This window comes from Triticum dicoccoides, chromosome 3A, assembly GCF_002162155.2.
Source record: "Triticum dicoccoides isolate Atlit2015 ecotype Zavitan chromosome 3A, WEW_v2.0, whole genome shotgun sequence".
Lineage (NCBI taxonomy): Eukaryota > Viridiplantae > Streptophyta > Magnoliopsida > Poales > Poaceae > Triticum > Triticum dicoccoides.
The window spans coordinates 34751156-34769983 of record NC_041384.1 but is presented as its reverse complement, the minus strand read 5'-3'; the positions used below and the strand labels follow the sequence as shown (position 1 = coordinate 34769983).

Here is an 18828-nt window from a genome sequence, read left to right as displayed (position 1 = left end):
GGAGGAAGCAGGAGGAAGGGGGGCGCCTGGCCGCGCCCGCACCCGCCCGCGCCTGGCCGCGCGCGCCCTCCGTGGCCGGCGCCGACAAGGACGGAGAGGAGGGAGGAGGAGGAAGGGGGCGCCTGGCCGCGCCCGTGCCCGCCTGTGCCTTGCTCCGCGCGCCCTCCGTGGCCGGCGTCGATGAGGACGGAGAGGAGGGAGGAGGAGGAGGAAGGGGGCGCCCGGGACGCCACGCCCCACGCCGAGGACGAGTCCGGGAGCATGCTGCTCGACTTCGCGGAGCTCCTCCTCGCCAAGGGAGCCAAGCACGCCGGCTCCGACACGCTCCACGTGGCCGCCCACCGCGTCTGCTTCTCCCTGCTCATCCTCCTCCTCCGCTTCCTGGGGCTCGGCGAGGCGATTCTGGCGGCCGGAGCAGCGAGTAGGCGGGCGGCGGGGTGGCGCGAGGCAGTGCGGAGAGGAGGCGGGCGGCGAGCGAGGAGAGAAGCGAGGAAAAGTGGGCGAGATTCCTTTTGCATGTGGGCGAGCGGGGAGAGAGAGGGAAGAGAGGCTGACCTGTGGGGTTTCGGCATGCAAAAGGGAGTGCCGGCGGTCCCAAGCGCCCCCTGGTAGGCTGGGTGTGGGCTGCGGTCGCCGGCGCTGTTTTTGCTTCAATCCGGCGAAAAACGAGGACTTGGGGGCGTGAGTGGGAGGATTTTTTGCTGCCGGTGCTAAAAAAGTGGCCTGGGGGCGTTCCTGGGGGCGTGGGTGGAGATGCTCTTATCTCCTACTGGATTGATACCTTGGTTCTCAAAAACTGAGGGAAATACTTATGCTACTTTGCTGCATCACCCTTTCCTCTTCAAGGGAAAACCAACACATGCTCAAAAGGTAGCAAGGCCCAACAAAGTCTACATGAAGAAAAGTTGTGTAGTATACATCAATTCTTTATGGAGGGAAATACTTTCTACTGTGGTGCTATAGCACCTTTCTTCTTCGGGAAAATCCAACAACTCGTACGTGAGTAGCAAGAGACACCCAACCTACAGAACAAACCGAGGAACCACATAGATCCGTTTCTTTCTAGCTCGGCTGCTGCTACATGTACGTGCTAATTAGAGGTAGTATTAACCCTAGGGATATTTTTAATGGTTTTCCTAATATGTATCGGACCGGTGGTCCATAGGTGTACCCTTGAATGCTTGAGAGGTCTTGATGCATCTAGGACATATTTCCATCAAGGCCTTGATGGGATTCCTTTCTTATTTTATCAACATTTTTGGGATTTAGTTAAGGACGATTTAGTATCTCTTTAAAGATTTTCATAATGCCTCCTTGGCATTTATTGATTTAATTTTGCTATCTTTGCCTTCATCCTAGAAGAGGATGAGGCTACTTACATGAAGAAATAGACCTATTAGTCTGCTTACTTGTAGATTTAAATGTTTTTACTATAGTTCTGACTAACCGAATTTCCACAATTCTGCATAGACTGATTACTAATAGCGAGTCTAATTTCCTTAAAGTTATAATTATCTCGGAAAGAGTAGTTATAGCCCATGAGGTGCTACATTCATTCCATTCCTCTAAGGATAAATGTTTAGTTCTTAAGACGGATTATAAAAGAAAACATTTGTTATGGTTATTCTTGATTTCCTACCTAAGCTCCTAGAGATTAGGGGATTTGGTGGAAATGGTCTCACTGGATCCACCCTATTAGACATGGAGCCTCTATAGGAGTTACAACCAACAATGTGGAGGGTAGTAACTTTTTAAATTATTAGTTGATGTTCTTACTATGAGGCTAGCTAAGCCTGCATCTCATGAACTAAGTTTGGGGCTCTACCCATCTTTCTGCCGATGATACTATTATTTTCCTTAAAATGCTGACATTAAGCAAGCTACCAATCTCAAGCTAGTTCTCTCTTGCTTCAAGAGAGTTTCTCGGAGGGGAATAAACTAATCTAACGGAGAGCTGATTTCGTAGATTAACTAGGACAAAGTAGATGTGTCTTTCCATACCTGAGAGAAGATATCAAACCTCTTATAGATAATATTATGAAAAGGATTGCTAGATAGAGAGGTATACTCTTATCTTATAGATGTGGACTTATTCTTGCACATGCCTATCTTGCAAACATCCCAATTTACTTTCTCTCATTCCTAAAATTTCCTATGTGGGTGACAGAGATGATAAACAGTCAAATGTCTCATTTCCTTTGGAATGACTTTGAGTGGTAGAGGAAATTTCACCTATAAATTAGAGTGCCTAGTATGTATGAATAAACAATTAGGAAGTTTAGGTGTTCCAAATTTGCAAGATGACAATATATATGTGCCGGTTGGGTTCTTGGGTTACGATATACACTATGTGGGGAGGAAAAAATTGGAAAATTATTATAGACCACAAATACAACACTATCAAACCTATTTTTTTTTGCACCTCCCCATTTACTCTAGGTTTTGGAAGGGGTTATGTCCATAGTGAAAGCTATTTAATTTGGTTTTAGGTTGCAAATTGATAATGGTGCTCAAACCCGATTCTGGGAAGACACCTGGCTTGGCACCTCCCTTTTGGCCATCCAATTTGGCCTACTCTATGTTATTGGCAGTGAGACTTTCAAAAGCATTAGTAACATTTGGGATGGACATTAGCTTAAGCTTACTTTCAGAAGGAATTTTGATAGTTGGCTTATGGATCAATGGTACCAGTTAGTAGAAATGGCAAAAAGCTTAGAGCTTTCACATGACTTAGACTCTCTCATTGGGCTATTAGAGAACAAAAGGCAATGATCTACTAGCCCCCTATACTATGCGATTAAGTTTAGGGGGGGTCCATTTTATGTATATTCATACTATTTGGACCCCTAGGGTTCATCCAAATTTTTTATTTTCCTCTCGCTGTTCTGATAGAACAAACTATTACTATGGATAACTTGAGGAAAAGTGACATCATAAAACCCTTAAACTGTGTGTTTTTCGATGGGGATGAATCTATTCAACTCATGTTTAATTGTGTGGTAGCCAAAAAAACATTTGGCCTCGTATCAGGGAACATTTTGGTGTGTAGTTGATTTTGATTATATATCTATAGCTAGGTTCTAGCTTTCTAATAATAGGAATTCAGCCATTAATTATGTTTGATCTACTGTTATATGATGTATATAGAAGTTTAGGAACCCCATGTTTCTTAATAACATCCATTGGCTATCTATCAAACATGTATGGTGGAATACCTAAAAACTGCCAGGTACTGGTTGGTTCTGTCCGCAGAATTGAGCAAAGAGAAATTTGAGGACTTCACTAGTTTCGTGAAAAAACTCCTATAGAAACCATTGGATGTTAGCTGGAGTTGATAGATGAAGGGCCAATTCGTTTGCTGGCTTCTAGAATAAGCCGGAATAAGCTGCCCCTTACCTAGCTTATTCTAGAAGCCCAACCAACTTTATTTTTTAGAAGTCTACTCATTAAGACTTGTAAAAATATATTTTTGGTTGAGCTTCGAGAATAAGCTGGGTACGGGGCAATGTTTTCTGGAAGCCCAAAAATTCTATCAAAAGAACTCGCCCGAAGCTCTTGTGCTACCTCAATCTCTTCTACCTCAGGAATCGATATCTGTAACCAGATCAAGATCTTGGGACAATAACTGCCCCAATTTCATTGTCAAGAGAAGCCTAGAGTAGGGACAAAAGGCACTAACCTGAGCAGTCTGTCAGCTGGATCTCTGTTGGTCTCCACAACCAACGGTTGCACACCCAATGAAGGTCAGGTGTGCTTTTTTCGAAGTCCAGGCTTGAAGTTTACAAGATGAGTTGGAGATTCAGAAAAATCCTGGTTAATATGCGTGCATGCGCTTTTACGAGGAAGTAATAATCAATGATCTTGTCCTTAGTTTGATGTATTTCTTTTTTTTGTTGCACTTTTTTGCTCTCTAGTTTTTTGAGTTATTTTCTTCCGAACTGCTTTTGGAGTTGTTGTATGGATATTTGTTCCGTTCTTTAGCAATGGAACCGGGGATGGACTCCCCTTTTACATAAAAATTAGTTGGGTTTTGCGGAGTGCCACAGTTTTGCGAGTTTTTTCTTCTTTCGTCTCACACTCAGCGAAGAGGCAATTTTTCCAAGTGCTTCGATTTTGCCGAGTATTTTCCTTCATCACTTGGTTTAGGTAGTTGTTTTTTGAGTGGCCTGTGTTCGCACACGAACACGTCACCGTGTACCTTCAACGCCTAGGATGATGCACCACAGCTCACGTCGAAGGAGATCCGTCCGGGAGCGCGGTACACAAGCAGTCCGGCTGGTGCTTTTGAGGACCCGAAACCCCACATGCTCGGGAGGGACCCCGTCGGGGTGCACGGCGGCTATGGGCTGCCCTAGGTCGACCTGATCGCCCCTAGGGACTCGAGATTCGCCGCCCTGCAATGAAGAAGAACGAACGAAGAACGAGGAAGAAGAAGAACAAGGGAGAAGATAAAAGTAAAGGTAAATATGATAGATCGATTTGTCGATTGTGTGTTGTTCAATAGCCCGTTAACTCTTACATATATATGAGGCGGATGGACTTTTCGTACAAGAAAAGGACTCAAATCCAGTCCAAAATATCAAAAGTTAACCTAATTCGGACTAGGAGGGCCGAAACTTCCGGTCTGGACCGGAACTTCTGGGCTCAAATTATATCAAGTAGCCCTCTTGCACCGAATCTGCAGAACGCATACTACTTCGGATCACGATGGTCCCAAAAGAAAAGTTGTAGATCTTGCAATGTAGAGAAACTCTTCAGTTGATCACTTTTTCATCCGAGGTCATCTTAAGGTTGAATTCAGCCCCACAAATCTGCAAATAATGTTAAAACTCCAGTTTTCGCGGCGCACCGCGTGCAAACTTTTGGTTTAGCCCGGAACCTCCTCGGAAGTTGCCCGGAACTTCTGGGGCACACTTTTGAAGCACACTGTTTTGACTCTAACTTTTGCATATGAACTACGATTTAGATGTTTTTATATCTAAATCGACTGTTACGACGAGACGAAGACAATTCCTGTAGAAAGTTTTCCCATATGAGGCCATCTTGGGGCGTAATCAGCCGAATAGCGTTCTGGATACAAAATCCCAGTACTTCGAACACAACTTCGGCCTTAGAGATGAGACAGAATGACTATGGCTCAAATATCAAAGTTTCTCCTTTTGATGATACGGAACTTTCTCACTTTGAACACTTTTCTATTTGAGGCCTTCTTAATTATATTTTCGACCATGCCAAAATCTGGTGTCAACAGCTAGCTGTTGGAAGTAAACCCGACATACCCTCCCAGCTGGCGGTGTTTGGGTCATCTACGAGCATGTATCCAATTAGTATTTGAGTCAGAGTTAGTCTAGGAGTAGTATTACTCTAGATAGCTTAGCTTTCGTACTATATATATATGTACGTACCCCTGGACTTGTAACACCACCGTGAGATCAATAAAGCAATACACCAGGCTCGAGACGGGCCTGTGGCAATCATCCAAACACTTGTGTGCGTGCGTTTGTTTCCGGCCGGCTGGCCGCCGTGCACGTACGTGTGATTTCGGTGTTGCCTACGGAAAGATTGATTAGGAGCAGACTAGCTAGTACAAGCTAGCTTTGCACTACGGTGTGTATCGACGTAAAGCACTTCGTCGAGATTGTCGGCAAAGTTTGTTCATCATCGTTCATAGTCGGTCGTATCACCGTCGCCGGAAAGTACTCGGCGTCGGGTCTGGGCCAACAATTGGTATCAGAGCAAGGTTGATCTTCTAGTAACGGAGGATCATGGCGGACGGCGAGAAGACCAAGCAGCTGGCGGAGTATTCCGGTGCGGCTAAAGTAATTGCTGCTCCGGCGAGTTCATCGTATCCACGATTTGATCGCGACAACTTCGGGGTCTGGAAGGACCTCATGGACTGTGGTCTCCGCACCAACGAGCTATGGAACGCGGTGGATCCCGGAGGCGACGCGTTCAAGAAGGAGGGAGCCGAGCACCGGAAGGATCGGCAGGCGACGTCGGCGATTTACTCGGTGATGCCGATGGATGTCCTCCAGCACCTAATCGCCAAAGCAACGGCGAAGGAGGTGTGGGATTCGCTGAAGCTCATGTTCGAGGAACACACCCGTGTCAAGCAAGCCAATCTCCAAACTCTCCTAAGAAACTACGAGACTTTGGTCATGGGCGATGATGAGACCGTGGATGCGTTCGCTTCACGGGTGTCTACTATCGTCAATCAGATTCGCGCGCTTGGAGAGAATCTCACGGAGGCCTCGGTTGTCCGGCGGTTCTTACGCGCGGCCCCTTCCCGGTACCTGCAAATTGTCACGGCAATCGAGCAGTGCGTTGATCTCGCGACTCTCTCCATCGATGATCTTGTCGGACGGTACAAGGCTCACGATGAGCGGATGCGGTACAGTCTTGGGGATGGGAGGAACGACGAGCTTGTGATGCTCACGAAGGCACAGTGGATTGCCCTAGAAAAGCAAGGCGGATCCACGAGCAGCAGCAAAAAGAAGGGGAAGCAGCGTTCGTCGAGAAAGAAATTCGTCAACTCGGATGACGACTCAGAGGATGAGGCTGCACCACCGCCAAGGAGAAAGTTTGACATCAGGAAAGTGAGGTGTTATAACTGTGGCCTCCTTGGTCACTTCAAGGCTGACTGCGAGGAAGCACTGAAGCAGAAGGCGCTCATTACCCAGCAAGGAGATGATGGTGACATGATGTTGATGTGTAAACTGGTGGACGAGGAGGATCCAGACTCTCAAGCATTGACTAAAGAAATTGTCGAGCTTGCGGAAGAAAAAGTTTGCCATCATGATCGTGGGTCGGAAACCTGTGTCGAAGCTACAGATGCGGGGAGTGATTCTGAAACTTATGTCAGTGCTATAGACGTAAGTGCTATCTTTGCTGGAGCGAAAGAAGCGATAGCTGTGTGTGCTCGGCCATGAAGAAGCAGTCTTCGTGCATTGCACCCAGAGAAAACAAAGGCGTACGTGGCGCCCGAAGTCCATGATGAAACAACATACGTAAGTGCAACTGATGTTGATGCTGATGCAAAGACGGACACGGATGCAACTCAGGCGTACGTGGCATCAAAAGTTCACGAAGGGAGGCGTACTGGAGTTGTGTCGCTGAGCAGAACAGGCAAGCTAGGTGGTGGCGCAGCTTGTTCTGGTGAAGTGAGTGCTGCGAGCGCTCGACCAGGACGTTCTGGATGCAGCAGCTACACCGTCGCAGCAGACGGGCCGAAAGGAGACGGCCTACCCAGCCAACCGAGCAACTCAGAAGCGGACACACGGCCTAGTGGCCAGGCCGGCTCACAAGTAGTGTGTGAGTCATGGAAAGAGGCAACAGCAACGGCTGGACGCTGCCCATGTGCTGGTGATGCGTATGCATCAGGAGCCCAGCCGGCTGCATGCTTGTACGCATGGGAGGATGCCCTGTTGGCACCTGCATCACCTCCGAAAGCACTGGAGGAAAGGACAACGTCACCTACATCGATAAATCTACAGCCGGTGTTACACCCATATCCGAGGAATACTCTTCGGACGATTGACCCGGTAAAGGTGAAGGAGTGGGCGACGGTGTCTAGCAAGCGCCGAGAAACTGGCAAAATTTGAGGACGCAAATACAGATGAGTGTTGGTGTCATGCTATGAAAGAAGAGTTGGGGTCGATCCACGACAATAATTCATGGGAGCTTGTGGATCTTCCCAACAATGAAAAGGCTATGGAGCTCAACTGGGAATTCAAGGTCAAGAAAGATGTTGAAGGGTGCATGAAGCACAAAGCGAGGTTTGTAGCCAAAGAGTATGTGCAAGAGGAAGGTGTGGACTTCGAAGAAGTGTTCGTTCCCATTGCAAAGATGGAGTCGGTGAGATTACTCATCGCTCTAGCGGCTCAGGAATCATGGAAGATACATCACATGGATGTAAACTCCGCGTTTTTGAACGGCGAGATAGAAGGAGATGTGTATGTGAATCAACCACCGGGTTTCATCAAAAAGGGAGAAGAGCACAAGGTACTGAAGTTTCGAAAAATCTTGTATGGGCTATGGCAAGGACCTCAGGAGTGGAACGTCAAACTTGATCAGACATTGATTTCTCTTGAATTTGAGGAAGCCCCACTAGAGCATACGATGTACAAAAGAGGTGAAGGAAGGGATCGTCTACTAGTTGGCATCTACGTCGACGACCTATTGATAACGGGAGCAAATGAAGAGTTGATTGCAAAGTTCAAACTACAGATGAAAGAGCTTTTCAAGATGGATGATCTCGGTCTTTTGAGCTACTACCCCGGGAGCGTGGCATGAAATATTGCAATCCAATTGACGCTCCAACGAAATCTCGTCTTGAGCTGAACAAGAAGAGTAAAGCACCCGCAGTTAATGCAATAGAGTATATTGCAGCTGCTACTGCGGCGTGTGAAGGTGTGTGGCTAGGGCGGCTACACGGTGATCTTATGGATCGAGATCCGGAACAATTGGTGCTTAATGTTGATAGCAAGTCTGAAACTTTTCTACGCGAAGATCCAGTGCGGCATGATAGAAGCAAGCACACTGATACGGTGTATCACTACATAAAGGACTGCGTGGAAGAAGCTAAGATGAAGGTCAACTACGTTTGCACCGATGATCAGATGGCAGACATCGTAACCAAGGTTTTGGATCGAGAGAGGCTCTTGAAGATGCGAAGAAGGATCGGCGTCGGAGCTGTGACGTAACAACGTCGTGTTTAGGGGGTGATTGTTGGAAGTAAACCCGACATACCCTCCCAGCTGGCGGTGTTTGGGTCATGTACGAACATGTATCCAATTAGTATTTGAGTCAGAGTTAGTCTAGGAGTAGTATTACTCTAGATAGCTTAGCTTTCGTACTATATATATGTACGTACCCCTGGACTTGTAACACCACCGTGAGATCAATAAAGCAATACACCAGGCTCGAGACGGGCCTGTGGCAATCATCCAAATACTTGTGTGCGTGCGTTTGTTTCCGGCCGGCTGGCCGCCGTGCACGTACATGTGATTTTGGTGTTGCCTACGGAAAGATTGATTAGGAGCAGACTAGCTAGTACAAGCTAGCTTTGCACTACGGTGTGTATCGACGTAAAGCACTTCGTTGAGATTGTTGGCAAAGTTTGTTCGTCATCGTCCATAGTCGGTCGTATCACCGTCGCCAGAAAGTACTCGGCGTCGGGTCTAGGCCAACACTAGCATAATGCACTCAGCAAACCGGCGGTCACTCGGTAAAAAACCATCTTCCGGTAGTAACTACTTGTAACAAGTGTACAATTGAACATATATTATTCCCCAACAGACCTACTGAGTACTTGTCCAAATTGGTTGTCATTCTTCAGTGAGCAGTGATATACGGACCATACGTTGTCAGCTGATTCTTGAACGGTGGATAAAGTCATCCATTAGATTGCATCATTTGCAAATCAGCACCGTACAAGGTGGGCATCGTTCAGATTTTGTCCATGCACTGCCGTGTGCAGAGCAATTTCGTTCTTCAGTGAAGCTTGCTTGCTAGTGCCAAGGACGTCGACCCTATGGACTTCATAATTTCCACGAGTCGCGGCACTGACCCCCTGCTTCCTCCAATCAACTAGTCTAGACCTTTGCCGCATTACGCTAGGTACTATGTCCTTCAAAGCTGTCGTGGTGGCACTGTCTTTTTATGTTTTTGTTTCTGAACTAACTTTGTACCGAGTATGATGGTGATGTTTGTCTTTGTTTACAAAGTTGAGCACACCTGCTACGTGCCAAAGCTTCCAGGTCACGTGGACATATGCATAGCTGGTCCACAAACATGCATGCAGCCCGAGTGACGCGTAGGCCCTGCAACCTCCAACCTGTCGTGCCCCCGTGATTTGCTGCAGTACATCCGCCGGTGTGTGCCATGGCACCTCACCCCGCAACCAAAGACTGATCGACATAAGCAAATGTGAGAGTATCAGATGATATGGAGCCTTAGGCTATCCGGTGATACGAGCTCCGGCGAGCCTTTGGATCTAAAATCCAAGGGTCACCAACCGAGGTCCTAGACTTGCGTGTAAATGTCAAACTCCTTGAGGTTTCGGCGAATTTGCAGGAGATCAACGCGCCAGGCGCCAGCCTTGGATCTAAGATACAACGGCTCGCGGGAGCTGTTATCATGCTCTACATCACCTGATATTTTCCGAGCAAATGTAGCGCTCCAGCAAGTCTACATGGTACTAATCTGCACACATGACAACATTCGACAGCTCTCGGTTTTGTTCCATGCGCCCGCGCACTGTTTTTGTTTGTTGCCAACGTCCCGGTCACAAGCCCCCCTTGACTCTCACAAATAGGCGTGCCCACGATCTCAAACGGCTTGGCTCGCGGGAGCTGTTATCATGCTCTACATCACCTGATATTTTCCCAGCAAATGTAGCGCTCCAGCAAGTCTACATGGTACTAATCTGCACACATGACAACATTCGACAGCTCTCGGTTTTGTTCCATGCGCCCGCCCACTGTTTTTGTTTGTTGCCAACGTCCCGGTCACAAACTCACAACCGGATCAAGGTTAAGCCCCCCTTGACTCTCGCAAATAGGCGTGCCCACGATCTCAAACGGCTCGCTCCTGTCGCTCGATCGGGGATTGGTCGCCGGGTCTCGATCACCGCCGGCCCGTGGCCGCGAAACAGTACCAGAATTCTGGCGATCGAAAACGACACTGACGATAATTGAAACTGCCAACGTACGTAGATGGGCCTGGCTAATTAAAAACGGGGAGATTCCATTCAATTCTCAGGTTTTGTCTGCCCTTTTCTGCCTGACCAGTACGTGGCGACACCAAAACTAGCCGTAGAGTACCTACTAGCCAGGTGGTGCCGCGGAATTATTGTCGCTTGGGTTTGTTGCTTCCGTGACCCCCTGCAAGGCTGCAACCTGCAAGTTGGGCCTGTGGACGTGGCTGTATTAAGCAAGCGCGAGGGAAGCAATCATATTCTAAAGCTAGTAGCATAACACCAACTAAGGGATGGATCCGCTTGATGAGGAGTCCTTCTTGGAGGAGCTCATGCCGCTTCACCGGGAGGAGGCGCCGGCGCCGCCGTACCCGGGCAGCAACAGCATGATGACGATCAGCGACCTCCTCTTCTACGGCGGCGGCAAGGGCTGCACTGCCGAGGAGAGGAGTGGCCCATTTCAGCAGCCCATGCTGCCCTCGCCACCGGCCGTGCGTCCGCACCCGCACCAGGAGTTCAACTTCAACTACCTGAGCGAAGTGTGCAACCCCTGGAGGAGCTGCATCCCTGACCCTCCCGCGGTCGTCCAGGCTGCTGCCGGCAAGGCGCCGCTCACTCTTCCCCTCCATGACGCTATTGCGAGCTCGTCAACGTTCGTGTTCGGGGGAGGGGCCGGGGAGAGCTCGGGGATGAGAAGCATGCCGGCCTCCGGCACCCACCCGGAGAGCAAGCTCAATGCCGGAAGCGGAACTCCGTCAAAGAACCTCATGGCGGAAAGGCGGCGCCGGAAGCGGCTCAATGACCGCCTCTCCATGATCCGGTCCGCCGTGCCCAAGATTAGCAAGGTGTGCTGTCGCATCGCCCTTAATTTCTGTATATCGAATTATCTATGAGTTGTGGACCTTAATTAACATGTGTAGATCTAATTAACCGATCAATCGAACTGCAGATGGATAGGACTGCGACCCTCGGGGACACCATAGACTACGTCAAGGAACTGACCGAGCGGATTAAAACCGTGGAGGAGGAGATGGGCACCACGCCCGAGGAGCTGAACCTGCTCAAAAATTTCTCCAGCGGTGGCAACGAGGAGACGCCGACGAGGAGTTCCACCAAGTTATGTGCTAACGTCGAGAACCAAGGCGGGTGCGACACGAAGATTAAGATCTGCTGCTCGACAAACCCCGGAGCGCTGATTGCGACGGTGACCGCGCTGGACGTGCTGGGGCTGGAGATCGAGCAGTGTGTCGTGAGTTGCTTCAGTGACTTCGCCATGCAGGCCTCGTGCTCACAAGTAAACTCCTTCTGAAATACTAGCTCTAAGTTTTCCTTCATTGCATGCCAATGAAATTCGATCGCCAATGTCCATTCACGGCGTGCCCGGTGTGTAGGCGGAAGGGAAGAGGCAGGTGATAAGCACAGACGAGATCAAGCAGGCATTGTTGAGGAGCGCAGGCTACGGGGCAAGGTGTCTCTAAGCTATAGCTAGCTAGAGATACAAGCGGTTTGTAATCTCGATGAATACGTGGTAGATTTGCTCTTTTTTATGAATTAGTGTAGGAGTTTTTTGGGGAATATCTTCGATGAGTATTTGTTGTCACCGGATTGTCTTCTTTGTGTGCGTGAGATGCATGAATGATTGAATGGAGTGGATACGTACCCATTGTTGGAGTGTTAATTTGGTTGCACACTCTTACAGCTTCTTAGTCCTATTTACGTACAGGCCGGGTGTTACTCACAATGCTTTGTATCACTTGATGCTACATTCTAAGATAACAAAGTCGCCCTTTATGAAAGAAAAAAACTCTTACAGCTTCTTGTTTCTTCTGTTAGTTTAGCTGTTTCTGGACATGAATGGCTGGTCATGTTTTCACAGACGCTTCATAAACTTGATAGGAATCTCAAGTCTGATAGTTAGGAGGACCTATTTCCTATAGTTTCTGTTAGGAAATTAGTGCCTGAAATTTCTGACCATAACCCTCTATGACTTTCGTCCGGGGATGAAGAGAGAGAGGCACCTAAAACCCGTGAATTCTGTTTTGACCTGTCTTGTGTTAAAAACGATGAATTCCTAGGTCTGGTCGATAAGATCTGGAATAGGACTGTGCAGGCCTCAGATCCTATTGACGTTCTTGACATCAAGCTCAATAAAATTAAGATATATTTTAAAGAGGTAATTACAGCAATGGTGCCTAAACTTGCCACCAATGTTCAGTTTGGTGCATGAACTTGAAGAATACGCTGATTTGGTGCAAAAACATGGTTCTTTGATGCAAATACGGTTCGAATCACGTTTGCATACGTCCGCGCTGCTGACTAGGATGCAAGCATGGTCATGGGACCCAATGTCAGCGAGTGCCATCGCGCACAGAAGCGTGTGGCCGCGCGGCTGGGTGAAATATTACGGAAACCCCCTTCGTTCTGTTTATTTTTCGCACAAGCCGTGACCCTCGATCCCCTTTCCACCGCGGCGGCGCGCTCAAGTAGGCAAATAAAAAGGACAGCGGCGAGGGCCTCCTCCGTGACCGTGTTCTTCACCAGGCACACCGGTTGCGCAGCCGGCACGCCCTACGCCCTGCCGCGGTGCTCGAGGCATGCCGCGTTGAAGCTGTCCGTGCCTAGCGCCAGCGCGTCCAGGAGCATGTCCGCCGGCTGCCACAGCTCGTCCGCCGGCTTGTGCAGCGGCAGCACGTGGGCCTTTGCCCACGGCTCCAGTTGCTGCAGTACCTCCAGCCTCTACGGCGCAAGGTACCTCCTCCGTTCCTCCTCATCCTCCCGCCGCTCGGCCATTGGTCCTCCTCTGCTACTCAAAGCGCTCCTACACCTGTCTCAAGGGTGACTTGTGTGGGCACAGAGATGCGCCTGCTCGACGTGTATGCAATGAAGGTGTGACACAGGGCCATTGTTTTTGGTGTGACAGTATGAGGTAACATTGGGTCTGAATTCAGGAGGTCCTCTTAATTCTGTGGTTTGTGATAATTTGAGTAGATCACATCAGTTATTACTGGAGCCTCTTATTAGTGTGTGAATTGTTTATTAACAGGATGAGAGGACTTGTGGTTATGCCAAATGGATCGACAAACCATGGCAAGGAAGGGAGAGAATTGTGATTGCTAATCTTGCTAGCAAGAAAGAGGTTCTGGAGAAGAAGCTGAAGGAGAAAGATGGTGACATAGAAGCTGTGAAGGAGAAGCGGATAATGGAGAAGAGAATGATTGCAATGGAGATCAGTTGCTATCCAGAGATAGGATGATAATGTTTTGCTATATTAATGTATTTTGGTTTAGTCGCAATCATGTTTGCAATGGCTGGCAGGTCCTGATGCATTTTGTTTTAATGTATTTTGGTTTAGTTGAGACAAAATTAGTATTTTGATGAACTCAATGAGATTTACTACTGAAATGCTTGGTCTGTGTATTGAAAGAAAATGGCAATTCGAGATGTTTTGTTTCCTGTACTGCAGTTTTATATTAATGTCAATTTCATGTACAACAATCTCCTGTACCGAATCAATCTCCTGTATCAAATTGAAATTATTGTTTCATGTACCTGTACATCAAACATGATTTGAATCGAATGATTCATGTACTACAGTAGTATATCATAACTAAATTTTGACAGCACCAATTGATATTCAGTGCCAAATTTTGACAACAATTGTGTGAACATCATAGCTAAAATTTGACAGCAACACGATGATATTCGGTGCAAAAATTTTAAATTTTGATAGCAAGAAAGTGATATTCAGTGCCAAATTTTGACACATTTTTGTGGTCATCACAACTACAGTTTGACAGCAAGACAGTGATATTCAGTACCAAATTATTGACGGCAACACTATAAATAGGTCTAGTACATAACATGACAGCCAAATACTTAAGTTCAAGGTACATCACATCCAAATGTTCATTACATTAATAATAACAAGTCTGGTAATCAAAATAGTCCTCTAAGCAAAAGATCAAGTTCATTGATGAACTTAGGTGCATTTTCATCAAGTTCAGACATGAATGGTTCATTGACAGCATCCTCAGCTAGCTCCGCTTCATAGTCACATGATGTATCCTTCTCTCTGTGATCATCCACTTCTTTATCTATGTTTGTCTCGAACAAATCATCGTCCCCATCTCTATATCAAAGTCACTATCATAGAAATCCTCATCAGTCTCTGAATCTGCTGTTGCTGCGTCTACTCCACCTTCCTCCTCTATTTCTTCTTTTTTTTTTTGGCGGGTACCTCCTCTATTTCTTCATCACCACAACCTGATGATGATCCTTCCCCAAATAACCTCCTTCCCCTCCTATCATTTGGCACACTTCTTTCCTCGTCTTGGATATTTTTATCATTTAGCATAATGTCATCTCTCATAACTCTGTTAACTGTCTCTCCATGGTCTACAATCAGCAACAAATTCTTGTGCTCTATAGTTGCTGCTATCATTGCAAGGATGTCAGCAGCACACTTTATCTCTCTTAGTCCATCACCCAATGTCTTTCCCGGCTGACACCAAAACACATCAAGCTTTACACTCTTTCTGTCATACCCTAGCTGCTGCAGAAAATCATCAATCCTTAAAATGGACCAAGTATCACTGTCACAGTTGTCAAACCAGTCAACTTCATAATCCTTGTATGTGTTGTTGCTATCAGTTCCACAAAAGAAGCCTCTGCGGTGAATCTGAACTCAGAAAAGACCATCAAAAGCATCTGCAATGCAAAGAAGAAGTAACTAGTTCACTCTTACCTCAGCTTACAACACACAATTTAGTAAACAAAACAAAATTCAGTTAATTCTGAATGATGTTAACTTTAGTTAATAATTCATTTAGCATCAGTAAATATGGATAAATAAGTGGTAATAACAATATCTTAACAGCATAGAATTCACTTCATAAAACACTTGCAGTAAACAACCCAAAATTGATAAAACAAACAAATTATTGACAGAGAGTCTCCCGCTGTGTTGGTATGATAGACTCACACACGCACACAGGTTGCTCGGTGGAATTTCTGGAAAAAATAAGGAAGATCTAGCAGAGTAAGAAACAGAGCACACATACACACGAGCAACCTTTGGTACGAATGCCTTCCACTTTTTTTCTGCCTACCAACTAATGGTTAGGGTCTGGGCAGGAAGAGATTCAGCTCATCTATCAGGATGATTTGATGCCCCATGTCAATGAATGAAAGTCCGTTCTTTCGCAGATAATGAAAAAGAAAAAAGTGCCACATGATGGATGGTTGTCATGGGGAGGAAGAGGTTCCTAGTGGTTCAGACGAGTTCTTGTCTTTATAGAGCAGAGTAGGGACATCTGAAGGCTGAGTGGCTCTGCAGCTATGAAATACGGGTGTGATAAATTAAGGTAAGGCTCAATTGCATAATGCACACCAAAGATCTCTGTAAGCATATGCCAGGAGTTAATCTTCCATCATATAAAGAATGTGTACCAAAGATTTGAAGGCAACATCATATAAGCGTCTGTATGTCTGCTCTGTTTCTTACAAAATTGTCCAGGCAACAATGCCCTTTGCTTGCTGGCTGCTTACAGAAACTCACCCAACAAGTACTGACTAGCTTACACTATGCACGTACATACATGGTCACTGATCAAAATTGAGTGTGTACCTACTAGTCAAAATTCAGTTAAGCAAGTGTCAAAAATTCAGTTAAGCGTCCAACATTCAGTTAAGTATCTGTCAAAAAGTTCAGGAATGCTACTGCCATCAAGTTCAGTAATGCTACTGTTAAATTTTCAGTATACCTACTTCATATTTCTAATAAGATCAAATCGACCATCATCTATGTCATCAAATCTGCATTTTTTTGTCCATCACAAATACCAAAAAAGAGGTGCCTTTCTAACCCACACATTACCTAAGAACAAACATCAGTTTCAAATCCTAAAGTGTCATTGCGCATTAGGGGAATAACCTAAACACAACTAAGAATCATCAAAGCAGCACCATGACATACAGATCCTAGTTCCTGTCGCGCCATACATACATTTAAAACCCTATAGAAACCAGGAGACAGAGGGGCAGAGGAGACGACGCAATTCTCACCATATGGAGGAGCTGCATCTCCGAGAGCTCGCCGACGAGGCGCCGCCATTCGCGCCCGCGACGATCAATGGTGCCGTCACGATCCACCCAGGCGGCGGCACCGAACAATCGAACTAGGAGAGAGACGACGAGAAGAGCCCGAGGCAGATCATGACACAGGTGGGATGTTAGGATATGGGCGGGCTGCTGTGTCCCACCGGCTGAGGGGCTTATGTGCGAAAAATAAACAGATCAAAGGGGTTTTCTGTGATATTTCACCCAGCCGTGTGGCCACATGCCTCTGTGCGCGATGGCACTAGCTGACATTGGGTCCCGCAGCCACGCTGGCATCTAGTGAGCAGCGCGGACGTATGAAAACGTGATTCGGACTGTATTTGCATCAGAAAGCCAAGTTTTTGAACCAAATCGGTGTATTCTTCAAGTTCGTGCACTAAACTAAACATTGGTAGCAAGTTTAGACACCATTGGTCTAATTACTTCTATTTTAAAGGTTGGGGTTCAGATAAATTTGGTCATGCTAAGAAGCTAAAGGAAAATCTTAGGGGGTGTTTGTTTCTAGAGACTTTTTTGTGTAGGGACTAGAAAAAGTCCCTCTTAGAGACTTTTTTACCAAAGAGGAGGGACTTTTTAGGGACTAAACTAGGCATTTGGGACTAAATGAAGAACACTCTCAAGGAGAGTCTTTTTGGAACTTTTTCAACAATGCCCCTCCATGCACCCATTGGCCCTCCACCCCATCGTGTTGTTTGATTTTTTTTTTCTATATACTAGGGGCAACATGGTCATTTAATAACCTCTAGGAAGGGACTAGGGACTTCTTAGTCTCTGGAAACAAACAGGGAGGGACTTTTTAGGAACTAGGGACTTTTTAGTTGGGACTAGAAAAAGTCCTAGGACTAGAGAACCAAACACCACCTTAGATTCGTGTTGTCATTGTTAGAAGAGCTTGAGGAGGATGGCCTTCTTCTTCCAGAATTGTATAGTAGGAAAGTGGACGTTAATTTTGAGTTGCATGAGATGGTGGTCAATGAGAAGATCTATTGGCTTCAGCATTCCCATGAGTGCTGGTTGCTCAAAGGGGATTGTAATACTTATTATTTTCATAAGATTGCGAATGGTCACAAGAGGAATTATACTACCCATGCTATCAAGTGTGGGGACATTGAAATTACGAAAAAGGGTTCCCCTCGCTTTATATTATAAAGCACAACCACAGCATCAAGCATCCAATACAAAACGCACGCCACACTGACCCAAGGCAAGATACATGAATGCCGGGCACCGACACACAACCTCAACGACACAAAGCATCTAAAAGATGAGAAAAAAGGATCCGCTAGGAGCCGACGGAGACCACCACCAAGGAGAGATCATCCGAGAGAACGTGCGACGGACACGCCGGACCGAGGACTCCAAGACGGTGCCTCCAGGAAGGGCACGAGCAAGAACATCGCCACCATCTGATCCAAAGATCAAGTTTTCACCCGGAGTAAGATGAAGGGAGAAGAAGCACCACGACGAAGCCTGCAAGGAGAAACATGACGCCCACGGACGCCGTCACCGTCGACCAGAGCGGTACTGGGTAGGTGATGTACCCCGGTGCTTCAGCTCCCCCGCCGCCACCCCGGTCCGCCAACACCCATAGCCATGCCGCCCGAGCGGCCATAGTAGCCTGCCCGCATTTGAGCCGCGCACACGACCAATGCGACTCCCACCACCAGGGCCGCCGCCCCGCCATGAGACCACGCCGAAGCCACCAATGTCCACGACTTTGTCAAGATTCACGACCCCAACCACCTCCAGAACCGCCGCTGGCAAAGCTCCCTCGAGAAGGTCCACGACAACATCGACTAGGGGAAGGGGAAGGCGGAGAAGTTTCCCATTGCCACGACCGACACCTGTGTCAGCTCCAACTTCCCCCCGGAACTGTGTTCCGCCCCTGCTTCGAAGGCCCAGAACATCAGGAGGCATCGTCCATCTCTAGAAGCCGGAGAGGGAGGGTTACTGAGCTGTCGCCGCCGCTGCCTAAAGAAGCCACCAGGGGATCCACCCGAGCCGAGTGCCGCCAC

The 18828-nt window shown here is 47.2% G+C and overlaps 1 protein-coding gene across 1 annotated transcript; it reads left to right on the top strand.

Moving 5' to 3' along the window:
* The first annotated feature begins 10989 nt into the window (after positions 1-10989).
* On the top strand, positions 10990-12408 carry LOC119271098 (transcription factor bHLH61-like). Its single transcript, XM_037553049.1, has 3 exons — positions 10990-11541; positions 11646-11990; positions 12088-12408. The coding sequence occupies exons 1-3, from the start codon at positions 10990-10992 to the stop codon at positions 12172-12174; spliced, it is 984 nt and encodes a 327-aa protein (XP_037408946.1). The 3' UTR covers positions 12175-12408.
* Positions 12409-18828: the final 6420 nt, after the last annotated feature.